At 35.8% G+C, this 23,911-nt stretch overlaps 1 protein-coding gene across 1 annotated transcript in view; it reads right to left on the reverse strand.

The window, feature by feature from the left end:
• The window catches only part of PRIM2 (DNA primase subunit 2), a 351,568-nt gene that overhangs the window by 16,471 nt on the left and 311,186 nt on the right, over positions 1-23,911 (reverse strand). Inside the window, 2 exon segments of the mRNA XM_078155303.1 lie at positions 2,247-2,315; positions 20,186-20,268. Coding sequence (XP_078011429.1) covers positions 2,247-2,315; positions 20,186-20,268 — 152 coding nt within the window.

Raw genomic sequence — 23,911 nt, forward strand, 5'->3', positions numbered from 1 at the left:
ATGAGAGAGAGAGAGAGAGAGAGAGAGAGAGAGAGAGAGAGAGAGAGAAGAGAGAGAGAGGGAGAGGGAGGGAGGGAGGGAGGGAGGGAGGGAGGGAGGAGGGAGGGAGAGAGCATGGACTGGAAATGACTGGGAAGTGTTATAGAGGCCTGGCCGAAGGCAAGATAAGCAACAGTTCATCTATCAGAGCCCAGGGATCCAGAGATCAGAATGTGCATGGTTCTGATGGGAGGGTGGTGAGGATCTCATGTAACCTACACTTAAGCAACTTGAGTTTTTTGTTTTTGTTTTTTTAACACAAGTGCAGGACTTTTTATTTATTCCTAATTAAACTTCCTCACTGATGTAACTTCCTTGAATTCTGATTCTGCAAGTTCTAATTCTGTGCCATCCATGGACTTGACAACTGGGTTAACCACATTTTTACACAAGATAGATCCTAATCAAACTTCTTTGGTATACCACCAGAGAACTCTTTCCAGCACAACACTGATTTCAACATTCTTTGGATACAACTAGTCAGTATCTACAAATCTATCCAACTGTATTATTATCTATGAAGGAAGAAAACAAGCATTTATCATGTACCTATTATGTACCCAGCACTATGTTAAGTGATTTATAAATATTATTTCATTTGATCCTCACAATAATCCTGGCAGGTAGGTGCTATTAGGCCATTTTACAGTTAAGGTAACTGAGGCAGACAGAGGTTAAGTGACTTGCCAAGAGTCACACAGCTGGTAACTGAAGCCAAATTTGAACTCAGGTCTTCTTGACTTCAGGTGTAAGGCTATATCACATTTCTGTATGTAATCCACAGAGATATCACAAAAGATCTATTAAATTCACATATATGTCAAGCATGTTCTGGCTTTACTTGTATTGGTGTAATCTATCTTCAGGCAGCTGAGCTCACAGCAAAAAGGGACACCTCCACCTTCATTCCCTACCCCACCCGTCCAACACACACACAATTTCTGTTACTGGTACTTGGTAGTTGGGGCTAACTGAAATTATTGCACCTTTCTGGAACCCAAAGTTTCACTGATTTGAAACTCACTATAGATATATAGGGACCTAAACCACCTATCCCCTCATTATTCTTAAGGAAGGGCCATCTCCACATATATCTTAAGCTATTGCTTCTGATGACCAGAGGAAGCTTTTGGGGAAACTATGAAATACATTTTTAAACTTTGGTCATCATCTTCAACATCATTCCTTATCTGTTAGTTAATTTTGAGATAAAATGTTTCTTTGTTGAAATAAGCATGGAAAACACCTTAGTTTGTAGACATATGGAGTTCTACTTAAAAGTCCAAAAAGAATTTAAAAAGGAGATGAAATTATAACTCTCAAGCTGAATAAACAAATTAGAGAATGAGATCATTTGGGAGAACATGGCCAAACTAAATTGACATCGATAATACCCATTTGTTGTTTGAACCTGGTATGATTTAGCATAGTGCCTGGCACACAGTAGGTACTTAAAGGTTTACTGATTGACTGATTTCTGTTCTAATGAAGATAATGAAATATTGTTGTTGATTATTACTTTACATTCAGCATTATTAAGTTTTAAGAATATATCTGTATATAATTTATGAAAAGTATTTAAAAAATTTAAAAAAATCAGAAAACCACTCTAAACACTAAAGAATAAAGAATTTTTAGTACGCTGGTCATATGAAATATTTAGTGCTAATAAGATGTTTAATAGCTATATCACCAGAGCAAAAATATTACTTCACAGAAAAGTGAATACCAAACAAGTAGAAAGAATTTGTAGTTGTTGTTGAATTAAACCTGTGATTTCCCTAGTGTATGAAAACTCTCCATGAGGAAACTCCTTTTACCAATGCAGATGAATACTTGCTCACAACTTACAGTCTTGGAAAGTTCCCTGGGACATAGAGTGACTTACTTAAGTCACACTGTCACAATGTCACAGGCAGGACTTAAAGCTAGGTCTTCCTAACTGTGAATCAGATTCTTTATCCACTATATCACACTGCCCCTCAAAACTTAATTAACTCATAAAAATCAACACAGTACTACCATTGTTGATGGATGCAGTTAACTCAAGTCCAGAGAGTTTCTAGGATTTCTTACAACAATTTATATAATAATTTATATTATAATTATAAATGTTATAATATAACATATGATCATTTAGAACTGCTTTATAACAATAGGTAAAGACTCTCTGACTGTCAGGGTATAAAATTCAAATGTGTACTTACATTATGTGTTAGATCGAAGAACTTCTGACAGGCCAACTGGTAGTGAGTGCCTTTTACGTAATCCAAAATCTTAAAAAAGACAGTGAGACCGAGGGAGAAAGACACAAGAATTAATAATTTAACCCAAAATACAGCGACTAAGCATCAATGGCCTTTTCTCATATCATTACTCCAGGCATAAAATGCAATAAACCATACAGCACGACAAATTTTTGCAATTTATATTCAATGACAATTCTGACAACATGGCAACACTACAGAGGGGCTATTTAGGTCAGCATTAGCCCCCCAGATGACAAGAGATAGAAAGAGATCTTTTGACCTATCAACTGTGAATTTCAATAACTTTAGTTAAACAAGATGAAAATGCACCCTGGTATTATATTTTTGACAGTTATTGTCAGAACATCATATTGCAACATCTCTTCCATAATTGTAGAAATAAATCTAGTAATCTGAGTGGTTTGAGCATGAAGCAATCAAATATAGTATTTAGATTGTTATTTGTCACATTACCAGTTTATATATATAGATACAGCATACAATACTGCTGTGCACCCATCAGGAAAATTTAATGTAAACCCTTTAGACAAGTATCTGTAGAGAAGGAATGCTTCTACCTTCAATCAGATTTGTCCTTTTTAGAAATGAAGTTATTTCTAGTAAAACTCAGCAAAATATGAGCATGAATGGTCTATTCTGAACACCTATTAGGAACATCAGCCTATCTTTTGTAAATACAATTTGCTCTCCAATTGTGCTTCATGTAATCTCTTCAGTACTGCACAAACTCCCATTCTTATCAGCAGAGTGCAATGCTAGTTGAAATTTTTTAAGTTACATAACCTTTTCCCCCTACCAAATCATCGAAATATATACTCTGCTTGCTTATCAAACATGGTAAATTGCTGGAATTAAGAGATAACCTCAGGAAGGGGGAAAATAAATTCTTGGGAAATGTTAATTTCTACCCTCAATTCAAAAAGGCTGAACTTTTGGTGTCCAACAGTGGAACGAATGCACTCTTAAATCCCTGCCATGCTCATTATTGGATGTAACCTTACAGGTAATGACAGATGTACAAATAAATTACATTTGCAGAATGGATCAAATCACAGGACCCAGACAAGAATGTGCCTAAATGCATTGTTTTTCTGTTATCGTCCCACAGATTAAATTTCCATGCTTTATGCCATTGACAGTTAAATCCCATATAATAAAGACGGAGGTCCATGCCAGCAAGCTTCTGAACCCAAATATGGGCACTATTTGCACATGTGATCTGTCTATTTTCTTAAATTCTAACGTAGAAAATCAATTAAGAAGAAATGAAGAGATAAATGAACAATTATGAAGAAAACCACAGTTGCCAAACTTTTGCCAAGCAGTATGGACATTTCTGAGCTCATAGTCTCATCAGTGCTGTTTCTCTTGCAAACATAAAGTCAAATGAAATGGCACCATGGAGATGAATCTGTCAATACCTACTGGCAAGTATCAATGGTAACCATAAATTAACAAGTAGGAATCAAAATGTGAAAATCCTTATCTGTACTTGCAAACTGGAAATCTGAAGAAGCCAAAAAAGGTAAATATAAATTGGCCGAAGTAAAACTAAAATTGCAAAAAAACAGATGTAAGACCTTAACTATAAATGTGCAATTCATTTCTTAAAGTGGTAATATCTGAGAGCAAATATAGTATTAATGGTACACACAATGGAAGCAATGTAGTTCATGAGGTTTTCCTTGCCAATTGGAGATGTCAATGACCATAAAGGAATAAAGAGGCAGCATGGCATAACTGACTTAGTGTTGGCCTTGGACTCAGTAAGATCTGGGTTTAAATCCAGTCTCAGCCATTTATTAGCTATATGACCATATCCAAGTCACTAAAGCTCTCAGTTTTCTTCCCTGAAAAATGAGGATGATAACAATATCCATAGTATCTCCTCACAAGGCTCAAATGAGACTCAAATGGGTTAATCTATACAAAGGGATTGCAAGCCTTAAAGTGCTGCACACATACACACACACACACACACACACACCCAATATTTCAAAAGATTCATGACTCCATCTGTGTAGGTACTCCTGTGTGTATATTTGGACTGTTTACTCATTAATTTTTATAACAAAAAATAAGTGAAAGTAGATTATTATAAACAGGAAAAATAATTCATTAAAATTTTGTCTTTATATTCCCAAGTGCTTAGCATAGTGTCAGACATATAATGGATACTTAATAAATACTTTTGTTATATTCAATTTTATTTTTAATCAGCAAAAAATCTGCCTTCTCTCCCATTGAGAAATAAAAACAAAATTCATTACAAACATATACTGTGAATTATATTCTATTTAGATATCAGTACGCACATTACAAACATATATATATTCATAGTATATTCATTAAAACATACACAGTGAGTTATATATTAATTTTGCTACCTGATTGATGGCAGAAGAAACACTTGCCACACTTTTCCTAAGTAGTTCACCTCTGAGTTCAAATCCTTACTGCCTTCTGATGATAAGCCTCTACAAACTTAGCTAGGCTAGTCTTCAGATGATAAAAACATAGTCTGCCACTCTAACCCTAGGTAACTTCATTTATTGGAGGAAAAAAAAATCAAATCAACAAGCATTTATATAGTATCTACTATGTGCTATGAGCTAGAGAAAGAAGAACAAAGAAAAAGAGTCCCTGTCCTTGAGGAGTTTGCAATCTAGTCAGGTCAGGCAGCATGTACATTATAAGTACATATAAAATAAACGCAAGTTGACTTCAGGGCTAACTAAATCAAAACCTGAAAAATCAGGAAAAGCCTCCTATAGAAGGCAGAATTTAAGCTGAGTTTTGAGGCAAGACAGGGATATTCAGAGGCCATTTAGGTGAGCATTCCAGGAGTTGGAAGACAGAATGCAAACAGGCCAGTGGAAATGGACCATACAGTGTACGAAGAGGAGTAAATCATAAGAAGGCAGGAAAGGAAGGAAGAGGCTGGGAATGAAGGTTTTTAAATGCCAAACCGAGGACTTTACAGGATGGATCAGTATTAAAGACAGAATAAGAGATGAGAAAGCTTAGGTTCTTTTTTCTTTTTCTAACTAAAGGCCAGTCTTTGTCAGAAGTTATAGGTCCATCCAAATAGTAGTAAGTTTAGCAAATGTACAAATTATAAATCCATTTCCCTCTTTTTTCTGGAAGTTGCTATTATTTTAAAATTGTCTCTAATGAGGAGGAAAAGAATACTTCTTCCAAGTTAACAGAAGTGTCAACATAAGCACAACCTACTAATTTGGTCACTAATGGCCATTAGTCATGCATAAAATATCCACACATTTTTGGCAAATGTCAGTTTCTTCAGATAGATTTATAATCTTCATGACTGGTTTAAACTTGAAGTAGCAGCCTCCTCTTAAATCCTAATGTTCCTTTTCATTCCTGGCCATCTGCAACTTCCTCTCCCCATTTTGCTCTAGTGACTACTAATGAGGTTAAGATGATTGTTTGGCAGCAGAACCCAACCACCTGCCCATTAGGACTTTGGCTTCAATGGCTGAGATGTTTTACAGCTAGAGATGTTGCACCCGATAATGAGACATGTTGCTAATCTTTTTCTAATTCAAGGTCATATTTAGTCTCATTTTAAAGTGGTTGCTAGCCCGGATTCTTTTTTTTTTTTAAGCTCAATCTTCCTAATATGAACCCAGCCTTTTTTTTTTTTAAACTCCACTTCTAACCTTCCTTTATTTCAAAGGTGATAGAAAATGTGGTAGAGATGCAGGGTCTGGAACAACTTCATGTATTATGGCTTGTTCTTGTTTCTAACCCACTCAGCAAAACAGCCTGTACAACTTGGCAATGACCTTCATTTAAAGGAAAGTGACTTCTAATGTTGTTGGACATTTTATTTAAAACAACAACAAAACTGCATACAAAGAATTTTTCTGATTCATTATTACTTTTATTTTTACTGAAAAGGAACACATTTTACCAGTTGTCTGATTTAGAACATATCCCTCAATGAATTAAACTAATTTCTATTTGTGTCAGTCTGAATTCTGTCTTTAGTTGTCTTTGTGTTTGGAAACCATCCCCACCCCCTTTCTGGTCTTTTTCAGCCTCATATAGAATTAGGATATTTACTGTTCAGAGGAATGTTGAGTTAAATGCAGCTTCTCTGCTAGGGTTAAGAGGCAGAGGACTTGAGGGGACACCTCCCCCTCACTCACTCCACACATCCAGCAATTGCCAAATTTTGTTGTTTCTATTTTCAAGATAGCTCTTGACTAAACTCTTTTCCCTCCATTCACATAATCATCATCCTGGTTCAGCCTTCACCTCTCACCTGGATGACTAAAGTAGCTCCCTAATTGGTCTTGGCCTCAAGAATCTCTCCACTCTAATCTATTCTCTAACTAGGTGCCAACAGTGATTTTCCCAAAGGGCAGGTCTGATTATATTACTGTCCTCTCAATAAAACTCCAATAATTCTCTATTACTTCTATGATCAAATATAATAAACTCTTTTGTTTGGCATTTAAAGTTTTTAACCATCCAGTTCTTTCCTATCTTTCCAGTCACAACTGAACTCAGATGACTGTGGAGAAGACAGTGAGGCTGATGACTCTGCACAGCCCTGCCTCACTTAAATCTTATTCACTTGAAAGTCAAGACATCACCCTCCTGATGTCATTGGTCCTCTTTGAGAACGAAGAACAAACAACACTTATTCTACACGTACCCTATGATGTAGCCATAGTGGCCTATGCTCATCCTCTGCCTCCATGCCTTACTGGCTATCTGTCCCCTCCTTGGAATACCCTCACTTTTCACTTGGACCTCTTAGAAACGCTGCTGAAATGACACCTGCTGTAGAAGGCCTCCCCTCCAACCTCCACTCCCCTCAGGTACTACAGCCTTGCTCCCTAAGGTTACCTTGCATCTCTTCTGTATGCATCTTGTAAACACCTATTTGTGTAAACGTTGTCATCTCCAGTCAGAATGTAAGCATAAAACAAAAGGAATATAAGAATTTTGAGGACAGGGACTGCTTCCCTTTTTCTTTGACTTTTCAATGCCTAGCATATGATGAATGCTTAATAAATGCTTGTTGACTGATGATAAACTTTGATTTCGGATTTTCAGCAACCAAATTTGAAAAATATATTAGATAGGTCAGTTATCTTACATCTTCATATATATATACTTTTTAAAAAAAATACGTTTTTTATTAATGCACTCTGTTTCTTATATCATCATGGTTATCCCAAGTATACTATCCCCTAACTTCCCCAGAGGACAACTTGGTGGATCAGTGGATAGACTGCTGGGCCTGGAGTCAGGAAGACTGATATTCCGGAGTTCAAATCTGGCCTCAGACATTTACTGTGTGACTGTGATCAAGTCATTTAACCCTCTTTACCTCAGCTCCTCGCCTGTAAAATGAGCTAATGAAATGACAAACCACTCCATTATCTTTGCCAAGAAAACTCCAAATGGGATCATTACGAGTCAGACACGATTGAAAAAGACTAAACAACAACAACCTTTCCCAAAAAGCCATCCCATATAACACTGAAAAAGGTAATACACACACACACACACACACACACACACACACACACACACACATACACACACACACACACACACACACACACACATATGCAATGTAGAACACCTGTGGACCTCCCACCCCCATGAAAGGGTAAGTTGAGGGTGTTCTTTCATGACTCTTCATTTGAGTCCTGTTTGATCTTTATAATTATGTTACATTCACTTTTGATTTTTCTGGTGTATACTCTTTCCATTTACACTGTTGCAATTATTGGGCCCAACTTATTCTCCATTTTCATTCTCTGTCTCTATGTCTCCACATACACACAGTCACACACACTTATGATGGACAGGCTGCCCATCTAAATGCATATGATAGTCTAAACAACAAGTATTCTTCATCCACTTGGTTTTTCTTCAGGACAGGGCAGTTAGGGTCCTCTCTTTTGAGTAATTATAAATCTCATTCAGGAAAATCTACAATGTTCTAAGGCTTGATGTAAACAGTGGTATAGGATCTGTATACAGGAACAAATGAAGGACTTCACCATACATAGAGAATCCCTCTTCAATGTGTTTTTGTGTTGGATCTCTTCTGTGTCACTAGCAAATACCTTTGATCCTCATAGCAATCCTAGGAGAAGTAGGCGCTACTATGATCTCTGTTTCTACAGATGAGGAAACTGAGGCAAAACACTGGTTAAATGACTTGCCCTGGGTCATACAGCTATAATCAGAGGGTCACTGGATAAGGTTATCTTTGTCTTTCAAGAAATATTGTATAATTCTGAAATGATACAAATAGTGGGGGCAACTAAATGGTACAATAGATATATCACTCGATCTAGAGTCAGGAATACCCAAACTCAAGTCTGGCCTCAAACATTTACTAGGTGTGTCCCAGAGCAAATGACTTAACCTGTTTGCCTCAACTTTCTCATTGTAAAAATGGAGACGATAATAACAGCATCTATGTCTCAGGGTTGTTTTAAAGATCAAGTAAGATAATAACTGTAAAGCATTTGGCATAGTGCCTAACACATAGTAGGCACTATGTAAATGTTAGCTACTACTCCTAGTAATCTTGTTGAAAGAAAAAAAATTAAGGTAATATTTTGCTCTACTGAACCAAATACTTTTTTAAAAAATGATTAACAATAAGTGGAGTAGAATCTTATATACTACTCTACATTTTTTCTGGCAGTTATGTGACAATGGGTACGTGGTATACTATGGAAAATTGAGGAACTACTTGGTATATGTACAGGTTATTCTTAAAATTGTAAATAAATGGAAAAGTTAGGCACATAGGGCAGTAGTCATCATTCTTTTGGTTTTTTTTTTTTTTGGTATAAAGATTTTTTTTCTCCACCTTTGCTATCTTCACCTTTTTTAGGTGATTTGAAAACTGATCTCTCACTCCCTCAAGTGAGGGACAGCTCTACACCTCTTGGCAGCAGGAAGCAGTTTCAGAAGCCAAGACTTTCATCCCTTACCCCAAAAGAATTTGAGTCCCATTTGTTCGAGGGATGAATGATGGGGATGAGATCTGAACCCCTAAAAGGAAAAGCTCTGGACTTTCCCACGGCCAAATCTCTTTGCCTGAGGCTATAATCCTACCAATTGGCCTTTCATTATAGCCTGTGCCCAATCTCCCAATTCTCTGTTACCCTTAACCTAGTTTAGCTCTCCATTGTCTTCCCTCCTTATGGCTCCCAGGCACTTCCCACCCTTAATCCTATCTAGGCTCCATTCTCCCTTGGCCACGTGGTACAGGTCCCTGGCACAGTCACTCCATCTTACTGGCCACTCTTAGATCCCAACAAGTTTTTCTGTCTATAAAGTCCATCTGGCCTCCACTAAGGTGCTCAAATTCTTAAGATCCGCTCCACTTATATTAGTGATACAAATTCTTAGATTCCTTAAGAGTCTGGCCAACACGGCAGATTCTTCACCCCTGATCGATGTTCTAATAAACCTTGAAAACAAAACAACAACAACAAAAACTGATCCCTCAATTCCTTTACATTTGTACTGACTTTGATACAAGCCTCCTCTATGTATGAATATCTGACCTAATCCTGCAGATTTTCCCTTCTATGTTCTCTTAGTGCCATTTCTACCTCCTCTACACTCATATATAGAAGTGATGGTGTCATACAGTCAAAAAGCATTTATTAAGCACTTACTATGTGCCAGGCCCTGTGCATCAGGGATACAAAGAAGGACAAAGAGTCCCTGCCTTCAAGGAATCTACAAGTGCAGTAACTCAACTGTCCTTAAAAGTGAGCAGATGGTTAAGAAAAAAAATCACTGTAGACAACTGAAAAGAAAAAAGTAGATAGTCATCTACTTGGGAATGGCTAAACAAATTATGATAGATGAATTTAATGCAATATTAATGTTCTGTAAGAATGAATACAAATAATGAAGCACAAGATTTTTATGAACTGATACAAAGTAAAGTAAGTAGATAAGAAAAACAATATAAATAATGATTAGAACAAAATAAATGGAAATAACAAAAACTGAACATTGTGTAATTAAAATGACCAAGCCTAAGGCTCCCAAATATATATAAAAGTATATTTGTCTTCCTTCTTTGCAGAGGTGAGGGACTAGGAGTGTAAAACACTGGATATAATATTGAACTTAGTTGATGTGTTGATTAGTTTTGCTAGACTGCTTTCTCACCACTCTACTACATCTTTCCTTTTTTACTTATTATAACAGAATGGCTCTTTGTGTGGGAGAGAGAGAGAGATGAAGATGGTGTAAAAATAAAAGTTATCAGTAAAATCTTAAAAATTTAAATCTCTGCAGTTTTTTTCTACTGTTTTTTTCTGTTTTTCTTCTTCCAGTATGATCCTAAAATACCTTTAGCATGACTTTACTTAGCTGGATTTCTAGTCAAGAATTTTTAAAGCTGATTTTATTGTTCACTGTTTTCCCCTCTTTTATTAGACAATACTGTTCATATTCTTTCATCATCCACTGTAATATTTTACAAATAAGTTTATATTCTAAACCAGTATGGCTCTTTGCCTTCATACATTTCCATTAGGCTAGTAACAAATGTTTGCTCAATAGGTGCTCTTTTGGTCTGCTCATAATAGCAACTTATATGCATTGGTTAAACATCTATGTAAAATCATTGTAACCAGCATCAATGTCTTTTCTTTTGTCCAAAGCCCATTTTTCAAGATCAGTAACATATTTAAATAGGTTAGGCTGTAGTTATTTTAATTGCACATCAAACCATCCTCATTTTTATTTTTTCTTCTAGCTTTGCACAAATTTCGAATTTTGTTCTAACAAGTCTGACAGTACACAGATGGCTGATTCATAAATTACTTCCACAAGACATATATTTTCTGTTAAAATATAATCATGACCAGTGTATTACTAGTTTTTTCTTGAAGAAAATTATATGATGCATAGGGATCAGGCTTCTATAAAGTCTGTAAGTTTCTGGCCTCTTTCATTTGTTTTTCCCAAGCCATATTTTCAAACACATTTTCACCATCCTCACCTATTTCACCTTTGCATTGAAGTCATCATTATATGATGCATAAGCACTTATTATTTTCTTGATTAAAAAAAGATTAATCATTTAATTTTCTCCATACCTCAGTTTCTTGTCTATATAATTGATACTAAGAGGTGGTACAACCCTGGAGCAGTATTGAAACTGAACTCAGAAAATTCACTTTAATCCCTTGTTTCAAATATGGCTAGATTTAGACATCATATATTTAGAGCTGGATGGTACCATGGAAATCATCCGGTTCAAGACTAATTTTACAGATGAGGAAACTGAAGTCCAGAAAGGATAGGTGGATTCTCCAAGGATTCACAGGTAGTCAGTAGCACAGTTGGTATTTGAACTCAGTTCAGCTGCTTCTATAACCACTGCTCATTCCATTATAACAGATGTCCTCCCTTTATAATTATTAGGTCCATACTCCCCATTGCAATATCCCTAAGGATAATAAATTTTTCCTCTCACATCCTGCTGTTATGCAGGATGAATAATTTAATTTTTTTTTAAATCATGTAAAGGTAAGCAATGAGTACTACTATTTATGATCTTTCCATTGGAAAATGTCAGATTATTTTAAAGGGTTTTTTTTTAATCTTAAGTAAATTCCCATTCATAGTTGGGGTTAGCTATGGCACATAACTATTTGATTTATGCAGCTATTTTTCTTCCAACATGCTTTATCAACATTGCCTCATTAATCTTTAAATCATTATTTATCTTCATTTTACCAAGAAGGGAAAAGAATCCCAGAGAAATTCTATCAGTTGTTCAATGACAGGCAAAGACTTTGCGACGAAGCCAAAAAAAAACAAGGCAGGCCTGCTGAGGCTGGGTCTAATACTAACCTTCAGAGTTCTTCCTTCATACCTTCTTGAGATTCATCAAGAACAATGTATGTGTTTTCAACTACAACACTAAAGAAAGAGAAACTGAATACAGCAATCAAATTGACTATTCCTATTCCTAGGGATCAGAGGAAATGCTCTCTAGGATGAAACAGGAGCTTTTCTGAAAAACAGGTACTGGTCATGAGGTAATGGAAAGAGTGAATACTATCTTTCATTGATAAGGATGACCTACCAAAGGAAATCATAGCAATGTGGGGTAGATGGGATTTATATGAACATTTGGTAAGGTGTCACTTAGATTTATCTTTGCCATAAAGTCTCCTTGACATAGTGTTACTTTTAAGTCTTTTAAACTGTCCATTTTGAAAGATTTCATCATTAAAAAGCATTTACCAGTTTCAGATTTAATGCAGACAATAACTGCCTGAGGATTTTACGACAGTGAACAATAGTGTTTTAACCAGCCTCCCAAGAAGTGGAAAGGGTGGACAATTTTTCAGTTTCTGGCTATGATGTCACTGTTATAATTTCTTGAAAGTATCTACTGGATCTGGTTTCACTTTTTAAAAAAAAATCATTAAAAGGGACAGAACGTCGAGGCTTCTTTTCTTTTTTTTTTAATATTCAATTTCCTTTCTTCCTTTAGAAAAATCTAAGGGGAAAGAAAAGAAATTTTTAGAAAATGGTACTGCAACAAATACATTTGTTGAAGACCTATTAGGTATAAGGCATTGTAGCTACACATTCAAAACAGAGACAGTACCAGGCTACAGGGAGCTTGACATATACCCTGTCTCACCAGTTCTTTCAGAAACTACTTTAAAGAGGCTGTATCCCTTGCAACAAAACACAACAATATCAAGAAAAATCTGAAAAACAAACTTTAAAAGCCTTTTAACTGGTTCACTGCAAGAGACTTTTACCACAAAAGGAAAATGGTTAGCTGGAAATAACAGTAAAGAATATTACCAGAATTGACTACATGGATTAAAAGAAATGGGAATAACCAAGTGTAGATTCACAGGTTCTTTTATATAACTTTGGATACTGTCAAGATTTTATGGTCACAGCTCATGTCCCAGGGCTCTTATCTGAAAGGCAGTGTGGTATTATGGGTAGAGAGCTGAATCATAATGCAGGAAGACTGGAGTTCCAACATAACGTTTCACACTTCCTAGGAATGTGACCAGAAGCAAATCACTTAATCTCTCTGCATTTCACTGTTTTCATCTCTAAAACGGAAAAAACAGTTATCAGCACTACCTATATTGTGTGATTTTTATGAGGTTCACCCAACATAATGTAATGTAAATAGCTTTACTAAGCTTGAAGTGCTATTTTTTTCCAGGAAATCATATATAATAAAGGAATAACAAGAAAATAAAGGGTTACTGAAAAAAATAGCTAAAAATTAAAGTTTCCTAAATAAAGAATTTACACTTAAGTTGTACACCATAGCAATTCAAAATGTGTTACTGTAAATCACTATACAAAGATGAATTATAATATGCTATACAAACCCAATTTACTCATTTATTCATTCATTCATTCTAACAATCTATTGAAAGACCACTCTACAACAAGACACCATGCTATGGTGGAGTAGATAGAACACTGGACCTGGACTCAGGAAGACCCGAGTTCAAATCTGAGTTCAGACAATTACTATTACTATTTGCTTACTATTACTCCCTGGCATATAGAAGGCCCTTAAATGTTCCTTGAATGAATCAATGAGCAGGTTACTTAACCTCTGATTGTCTCAGTTTCCTCAACTGTAACATGCAGATAATAATTGCAGGGCTGTTGTGAGGATCAAATGAGAGTCTTGTTTGTAAAAAATGCTTAGCACAATACCTGACAGTTGTGGGCACTTAACACATGCTTCCTCCCTTTCCTTACTCCTCCTTCCCTATCTGTCATCTTTCTAATCTGCTGAGAAAGGTGTTAAGGAGTACCTTTATCCTCATGTTAGAGTTAGTAATATGGAGGTACAGAGTTTAAGTAACTTGTCTAAATGGAAGGCAGAGCTTAAATAAGAAACCGGGACAGCTGAATCTCAATTAACCATACATATTCACATTTTGAATATGGAAGTGGAATTGGATACTACAATCATTTATCATTGGCTACGGTGTCCTATCATGCTTTAACACTACGTTAAATTATGCAAGTTAATAAATCTAAATATATGAAAAATATCCTCTATTAAATGACTTTTATTTGAAAGTTCAATGAAGAATTTTCCCTCAATGAACAATAACAAAATGAATAGCCTGAAAATGTCCTGAAAATATAACACCTTTTACTAAGGCTTCAACTTGTTAGGACTTTAACGGTAGTTCAAGCACTTTTGCTATTACCCTAGGAAATAAGTATGCTGAGTTACTCCAAAGGCCCAGAATCAGGGCATGGCTCACAACAAGAGATGCTAATTTCATTACAGCATATATTACAATGCACAACCAGCCCCTTGCACTTGTCTGTGGATGGCAATTATTGTTGTTTATTGATCAAACTCAGTCAGGGTTTAGATGTGTTACATGTGATTAAATTCTAATCAAACCCAGGGAGGTATAGAGTGAGAAAACTTAGCTATTAAAATGGCAGGGCATACAGCAAAGCTGTTAGGACTGCCAGCTGAGGAATTTCAATGTGAAAATTTCATACATAAGCTCTCTTGACAAGTGTGAGGATAAAATACAATGTAGATAAATTAAAAGGCCTGTAAGAATAATCTCATTCAGCTAAAGTGTAAAAACAACAACTTTTAGATGATTATTTCTGTAAAGATTTTTTATTGCTAATATCTACATCTCTAATTACCAGTATTTCTATCCTGAACACAGACATACATTTAAAGGAAATGGGAAGGGGAAATGGTTAAAATACAAACAAAGGGTCCTAATCTTCAAAAAGCCTAATGTAGCAAGTAGATATGGTAGATAACCATATCCTGATAGATAACGTTAGCTGATCAAATTTTAAAAAGAGTACCAAAATGATTGTTACTTCAACAGAAAAATCCCACAGAAAATGAATCAAACTATAGTAAGACGACATTGAAAAGCATACTATAGTGTGTGCGTGTTGGATTGCACTGAAACATTTTCTTCCTGAGTCTAAAACATTTTTATTCATTTATTTGCCAGGAGAATGAGAGCTTTCTTAGGAAAGACATTGTTTCATTTTTGTCTTTGTATCACCAGCACCTAGCACAGCATCATTTTAATAAGCAAGCTGTCTTACTTTGTACCTCACTGGGTTTGATTTGAATTTAATTGCATACAACACATATAAGCACATAGTAAATAAATGTTTGTTTGAAGTGAAATTTTAAAGAAGATAAAAAAATTTAAAAAACCAAAGTATTAGGTTTATAAGGCACTGAGTAGCTGGTTTCATGGTGCTAAAGAAAATAAGCAACAAAGATTGAGGAAAAAAGGTGAGAGAGCAGCCATGGAGAAATATATCAAAGGAAAAATACAGGTGCTGGTAGAAATCTGGGAATGAAGAAACAGAGCAAAAAAAATTAAATTAAATTAAAAAAAAAATATATATATATATATATATATATATATATATATATATATATATATTCACTAGGAGACGTGCTGGAGGTAGTATTAGGAAGGTATGATTTAAAAAACAACCCAGATACTTCTTCATAAGATGATGAGGAACCAGAACAGTGAGGGGATTGAAGAACATCAAAGGACTACGGATATTTTTAGTCTGGAAAGGAGTAGATAAAGAAAAGATATCAAAATTGTTTTAAAATCTATGAGGGCTACCATGCGAAAGAGGAATAAGTCTTTTTCTTAATTTATTTCTTATTTTTATTGATATTTTGTTTTTATTTAAATCGCCTTCATTTCTCCACGTATCTCTTCCTACTTTCCTACCCAGCAAACTACCTCTTATAATAACGTGAAGAGTTATTAATAACTCTTCCCAAAGGGAAAAAAATGTTTTATTCTACTTGTATAAAAAGACAAAACAGAACCAACGGTGAAAAGATAAATTCAGGCTTGATAATAGAGAGAAACAAGTGGAATGGGCTACTGCAAAAGGTAATGGGCTCCCCATCATTAGATATCTTTAAGATGAGGCTGAGTGACCACTTGTCAGGGATACTATTGAAGGAATTCCAGTTCACATATGGGTTCTGCTGGCTGGTCACTGATGCGGTCTGTCTTTGACATTCTGTAACACTGTGCAGATCAACAACAAAAGGCACTGAAACTTTCATGTTGTCTGTTTTTAAAAACGCAGTGTGTTATCATAGAAAAAAGCACTGTCACCAATACAGTTCAAGAATATTTAAAATGCCAACTTTCTAAGAGTTGTGAGAAAAGCACTTTTTAAGGCATGGTATTATAGTATAAAATAATATTGTAATGCATTATGCAAATATCCCTGCATTAAAGTGAGCTATTTATTTGTTGGTCATACTCGTCTGATGCCATTATGGGTACAAACTTTTTTTTTACAATTCTGAAGCATGTTTCTTCATGTAGAATGTAAGCTCTTTGAAGGAAGGGAATGTTACATTCGTGCCTTAATGTCCCCAGGACCTAGTACAGTGGATGGCACAAAATAGATGCTGATTGCCTACAACAAGGCAACCTTGATAATGCAGGACTGAATTCAGGGGCTCAATCAGAAAAGCATCTCTAGGCAGAATACGCAGGACATGGCATTGTCATCCAGATCTCATTAGCTTACTCTAGATCCTGGTTCTGGAATAGCACTGAGCTGACCAAAGACCCATCCCATGAGCTCTTGACTGCCTTCCCCAGAAGTTTTAGCAGCCAGGGCTATCCAGAAAGAAATGGGAAGGGAATTCTAGATTGCCTCTTGGAATCATGCCTGGCCATTAGTTCCTATATTCCCCACCTCTACAACTCTGAACCTCAAAAGATGGGCAACAGAATTGAAAGGAATCTCAGAGGTCATATAATCATCTACTCAAGACCCCATTTTCCCAAGCTACAAATTTTTTCTAAGATATAAATGTGGTCTCTAAAATGTATGTGTGGTATATGATCCTAAATGCCTTTGCACATATCGCTAATTAATTTATTCAATTAATATTTACTAAGTACTCATCACACATGCAGGCTTGGTTATCCACTAGACAGAAGAGAAAAGCTTTGTTAAAAATCTTTTTTTTAAAGTAGACTATGATTTCTTGGAACCTACAATCTAATTGTGGAATTAAGAGATAACTACAATACTCTTCAGATACTCAAATGGGCCTGTGATTTAATGGATAGGGATACTCCTTCTGAGAATGATGCAGATCATAATTCACCTATTCCTGCCCATCCTGTGCAACTGTTTTCCATGTCCTTCCAGAAGTTCATGAAGGTGGTAGAGGTCTTTCACAACTCTTGATAATGAGAGAGTACGAACATATTGCCCAGGTAATCCATCCAATGCTCTCTTCACATGACCAGGCCATCTTCCTTTTTTGTTCATACATTTCTTTGATATCATCCTTTACTATGCTTTTCCTTTATAATTTCTATTTGTGAAGGGTTGCAGCCTGTTCACACCCATCATGAAACTGTCTACTGGAATATAAGACACAAAGTAAATACCACATTTTCTTTAGCCAAGTTCTCTACCTACAATTTGGCTCCAGGAAATAACCAAAGTGACCTTTAAGTGGGCAAATGGAAAGGAAACCCTAGCTCTTTCTGGTGTTGTTGCCTTTGAACTCTCACCAAAAAGTAACACTCTATAAATTAGTAAAAGGGATATAAAAGTTATCACCATCAAGGGAAGCAAAGGTGAAAATAAAAGAGGCAAATGTGGTCATGGCCAGCATGATACAACGTGGATCAAATCCAATTTCCACTGCCTTGCCTGTTTCAACATACATTCCAACATCAGGATTCTGATTATCTGACATATTTCCAGCTATTTCAAAAAGATAAAGAAATCTTCACCAAGAGGTTCTGACCATAAAACATCAATAAATGGTTACAGAGTTTTACCTTGGAAGCATTTCAGTAGTGAATTTTTTATGACTTGTAGACAATAAAATATTTAAAAGCACTCATAATGGAAAGATCTAAATGCACACTTGTCAAAATACTTCTACATGGACCCTTCATTCACCAATATACTCCCCTTTAGAACAGACTACAGCAGCTACCATATTTCATCCTTCAGGGAGCTATTCACCAAAGGTATTCAACAAAAGCAAAAGTATTATTTTTTTTAAAGGCAATTGGGGTTAAGTGATTTGCCCAGGGTCACACAGCTAATAAATGTCAAGTATTTGGTCTAAGGCTGGATTTGAACTCAGGTCCTCCTGACTTCAGAGCTGGTACTCTATCCACTGCGCCACCTAGCTGCCCCAAAAGTATTATTAACTGCTGATTACTCATGAACTACACTTCCATGTTCATTTTAGAAACACAATTAAAATCTAGGCCTAAAGGTACAATCAGGGCAGCAAGGTGCCCAGTAGATAGCGCACTGGGCTTAAAATCTGGAAGACTCCTCTTCTTGAGTTCAAATCCAGCCTCAGATACTTCCCAGCTGTATGACCCTGGGCAAGTTATTTAACCTTGTTTGCCTTGGTTTCCTCATCTGTAAAATGAGCTGGAGAAGGCAATGGCAAATCACTCCAGTATCTTTGCCAAGAAAAGTCCAAATAGGGTCATGAAAAGTCAGGCACAACTGAAATGATTCAACAACAACAGAAGAGGTATGGTGAATGACATGTTAACCCACCTCAAATATGTAAAAAATTTCAATCAATCAATAAATCAAGCATCTACTATGCATGTTCCAAGTACAATATTACATTCTGGGGATACAAGATCAAAAATTAAATAGTCCCTGCCCTCAAGGAACTAATATTTGATAGCTAAAGAAATGTGCTGGAAGCACAGAGTGAAGAAAGGAAGGAAGAGTAAGTGAACTATGTATTACTATTTGTGATTATTAACTAACAAGTATTTATGAAGCACTTAAATGGGGGTGATTGGTATAGATATTAAGCATCAACACCAATCATCTCAGTAGGAATGTAAGCAACATTATAAACAAGACACTAGATAGGGAAACATGAACTATCAACTACGGATGAAACTGAATCTGAGTTTTCACTGTAAAAGGCAAAGGGTCTTCTTTGGTGATTAGAATTCTAAAATAAATCCAATCCTATAAAGATGCATGATGGTTTTTGGACTCCAGCTCTGACATTCACCTTGTTTTATTCCAGATTAGAATGTTATCCAGCTCCCTTGACAAACCAGCCAAGACAACAGCATAGAAGACAGTCTACCACATTAGTATATTCAGGATTATTTTTCTGACAAAGCTGCTTTATTTTATTTTAAAGTACTGGAAGACATTCACAGCACTGACTTTCACATTTCTAGGCATTCTTTTCCCTGCAACTGTTTGTAAAACAAAGTGTTAGATCTAATGATCTATTAACAGAATTTTAGATTAAACAGTGTGACAAGTGATGCTTATCAAAATAGTCAGTCAGCATGCCCCACATTATCCTGAGTTCTGCAACACCGACGACACTAAAAAAAAATTTTCCCAAGACGAAAAATGTTGTCATTAATTTTCAGCTTCATTAGCGAGCTTTAATAGACTATTCAAAAAAAATTTTTTTTAAGTGGCACCAGTTCTCAATATGAAAACCTGAAGAAACAAATACAAGTGCAAATGTGGACTTGCATGAACATGTGCACATATGCATACACGTGTTTCCAAGCTTATTCCATCACCAACCTAAAAATGCTGCCCAGCAGACAGAAGAACCAGAATTTCCAACGGGGGATTAAAACCAGAGAAGTTAGTGCTTTGGCTTAATTCACCTAAAAGACAGGCAATCTGGCAGTCTGCCTGACAAGCTGCATGGAATACTATGGTGAGGATATTAAATGAAACCAAAAGGAAGAGTCTGACACCTCATTATCAAGGCCTGGGAAAAGAATCCGACCTACCTGGTTTATCCCGGTTTGAGAGACCTTGGATGACTGGAGCCTCTGCTTCAACAGCTCAGGATCACTGTGGCGGAATGGGCACCCTGACAGCCAAAAACACCAGTAAGCACACAAATGAGGCTATTTACCCAGGAGTTAGCACAATAATACACTCGAGAGACTAAGCTCTTCTTAATTGTCTAACAGCTTATTAATAAAAAAGTTAATTACCCATGTGTGTGTGACTGCTTTCCTCTTTTACTTTATTTTTTTTTTAAATAAAGACTCCAACTGTATGGTTATCAGGGCAATACAGGCTCAAGAGTTACATAAAGCATTACAACACAAGTAGGCTGAGATTCCCATTTCAGAAGAGGAAAACAGTTTTAATTAGGTTCTTAGCTAATAAGCAGAGAGATAATCACAATATAGCTATAACCATATCCTAAATTGCTAAATTCCACCAATTATTAAAAAAAAATTCTACACCAAAACATATACTCTGCCCCACCCACAAATATATCATCTTTCTATCTAATTGGGGGAAGCAAATATGAGGAGATTTATACTCAAACATTTTCTGCAAAGATTACATTTATTACCTGTATATCCAAAGCTACAACAAAACTGACAGTTGACAGGAAATTGGAAATTGCTAATTGGGAGGTAACCAAGGACTACTATTTGGTAAACAGTTGCAACTTAAGAAAACTTTAAAAGTTCATACGTATAGGACCATAGAGATCTATATTATTTCATAGGAAAATTAAGTAAATGTGGGCTCTCATATATATATATATATATATATATATATATATATATATATACTATATGTATATATATATACATATAGATATAATATATAACATAAAAAAATAAAACTTAAGCAACATAGAAGCAATTGTAGAAGTTCGGGAACTTTTAATATAATATAAAATGGTAAGTAAAATACTTTAAAAATTATTCTACACTCTGAAAAATGAAAGGAAAATAATGAGTTTATAACATACAATACAATATAAAATATAAAAACTAATGTAAAAATATATTAGATTAAAATATATATGACCTACTTTTGCTCTTTTAAGCTACACAGGAAAAGTCTAATTCCTCTTCCACATGACAAGCCTTTAGATAATTGAAAGCAGGTATTAAGCTTCTGCTAGTTCCTCAGTTTCCTCATTTGTAAAATGAGTTGGAAAAGGAAATGACAAACAATTCCAGTATCTTTGCCAAGAAAACCCCAAATAGGGTCATAAAGAGTTGGACGTGACTAAAACGACTGAACAACAACAATTAAGTTCCCCAATTAAGTTTTTTTCTTTTCTGGACTAAATATTGTGAATTCCTGCAGCTGCTTATATGACATGATTTTTAGACTCTCTGCCATCCTGGTCTGAAGGTTGTTGCTGTTGTTTGTCCTTTGTTCTAGAAAAGGACCATGACATCTGAGGTTCTATGTTTAGGTAAAGTCTCTCTTGAAAGGTAGTACCATGAATTGAAGCCAACTCATCAGACACAATTAAAAATTATTAAACTGGATATCTAGTTCCATATTTTTATTTGGAAGAGAGAGAGGATGGTGGTTATTGCTGAAATAATAAATAGCCCAGAACACCACTTGCTTTTCCAAATAATCTTAATTATAAATGAGCAAGTTCAGAATAGGACCATGAGGACAAAACCACCTGTGAGGCATATAAAACTTTACAGACTTCATTCTTAATATTTATCATTTTTCTTTTATTATTCAGCCTGGGATTATTAGGAATTTTAGTAAGAATTGCTCTGAAATAATCTGATTGCACACTCACAAATGGATCCAATGAAGAACAGAGGGAGATATCTGAAATCAGGCAACTCTTTGATAAGCCCAGATCTTTTTTTTTTTAAGAAGATACATGCAAGTAAGTGGTATAAATTGAAATAATACTTACAGGATATGATCATAAATAGAGAGTTGGGAGGGATCTTAGAGGTCAACTTGTCTGACCTCTTCATTTTACAGAGAAATCCGAAGCCTAGAAAGATTAGGTGATTTCCTCAAGCTCAAACAGAGGGTAAGTGGCAGATTGCTGTTTTCTCGTCATTTTTCTGTCATGTCTGAATCTTTGTGACCCCATTTAAAGTTTTCTTGGCAGAGATACTGCAGTGGTTTGCCATTTCCTTCTCCAGGTCATTTTACAGATGAGGAAACTGAGGCAAACAGGGTTAAATGACTTACATAGGGTCATATAGCTATTAAGTATCTGAGGCCAAATCTGAACTCAGGGGGGCAGGTAGGTGGTGCAGTGGATAGAGTACCAGCCCTGAAGTCAGGAGGACCTGAGTTCAAATCCGACCTCAGACCAAACACTTGACACTTACTAGCTGCGTGACCTTGGGCAAGTCACTTAACCACAACTGCCTTAAAAAAAAAAAAAGGAAACAGATTTCAACTCAGGAGGATGAGTCTTCTTGACTCTAGGTCCAGCACTGCACCAACTAGCTGCCCTAGGCACATCTAAGTTTTAAATTCAGGTCCTCTGGGTCTAAACCCAACCTTCTTTCCACTACATTATGCTGCCTCTCTACGCTGTCAGGACAACGAAAGCCTAGAAATAGCAAGAAGCTTTTAAAAAATACTATAGACATCAAAAGGGAGGGGTTTTTTAAATTTTTGTTTTTTAGTTATGTTCAGAAAATGAAAATGAAAATGATAACCCACTGCTTGGTGCAAATGGTATGATATCAGATGACAGTAACGGCAGATCTACTTAATTTCTATGTTTGCCTTCATCATGGACAATGATGATTAAATTGGAAAGGGTCAAACATTGCTGCAAGAGACCTAAAGACTATGATTTTTGAGAGTAGGAGGGTTATGTTCACTTTCAATGACTTCAAATATCAAAGCACATATAAGTTACATCCAAGGGCACTGAGAAATTTTACAGATAGGATCATATTACTGATACCTGTCTCTTCTCGCCCTTCAATCACCTTAGAAAGGGGAGGAAAAGGAAATAGCAATTTATATAGTGCCTACTCCTTGCCAGACATTCTGTTAAGCACTTTACAAATATTAATTTTAAACTTTAGACTCTGTGGAAAACCAGGGCAGTGCTAGAATAATCTGGAGAAAGGCTACAGTTCTCATTTTCCAAAAGGGAGGGTGATGGGGAGAAGATTCTAGAAACTATAACTCAGTTAGTCTGGAAATATTCTACAATAGATTATTAAATAAATGGGGTGATTTCCTGTGAACTTTCAGAAAAGAAAACAATGATTATAGGGATCATAGATTCATAACTGGAAGGGAACTTGGAGGCCTTCTGGTTTAACCTCCTCCTTTTAAGAAGAGAAAACTGATCATCAAGCATCATTTGTTGAGTATGATGGACGTTGGAAATATATACAATCAGCCATGACGTGTGTCCCTGTCCTTAAGGGGCTCATGGCCTAGGCAGAAAGATGGGACATGTACATATAAAAATAAAATGATATGAAGCAGTACAAGTTTTAAAAAATGGGAGCATCTGAAAAATCTCGTCATCTATATGCAATCAATCTTCCATCTAAACTCTCCATAGAATATCTTCCTTTGAACTGAAGAGGAGGAACAGAGTATGCTAGATTGGATTTAGGAAATTATGAAATTCTTTTTCAATGATCCCATGCCAATTTGCTGCAAAATCTCATCTTTTTTCTATAAATGTTATCCTGGTCTTGCACTGTGGTTTCTTTTCATGATTCCCAAAGGGTATC

The sequence above is a fragment of the Phascolarctos cinereus genome, unplaced genomic scaffold, assembly GCF_003287225.1.
Source record: "Phascolarctos cinereus isolate Bilbo 61053 unplaced genomic scaffold, phaCin_HiC Scaffold_5;HRSCAF=322, whole genome shotgun sequence".
In the NCBI taxonomy this organism is placed as follows: Eukaryota; Metazoa; Chordata; class Mammalia; order Diprotodontia; family Phascolarctidae; genus Phascolarctos; species Phascolarctos cinereus.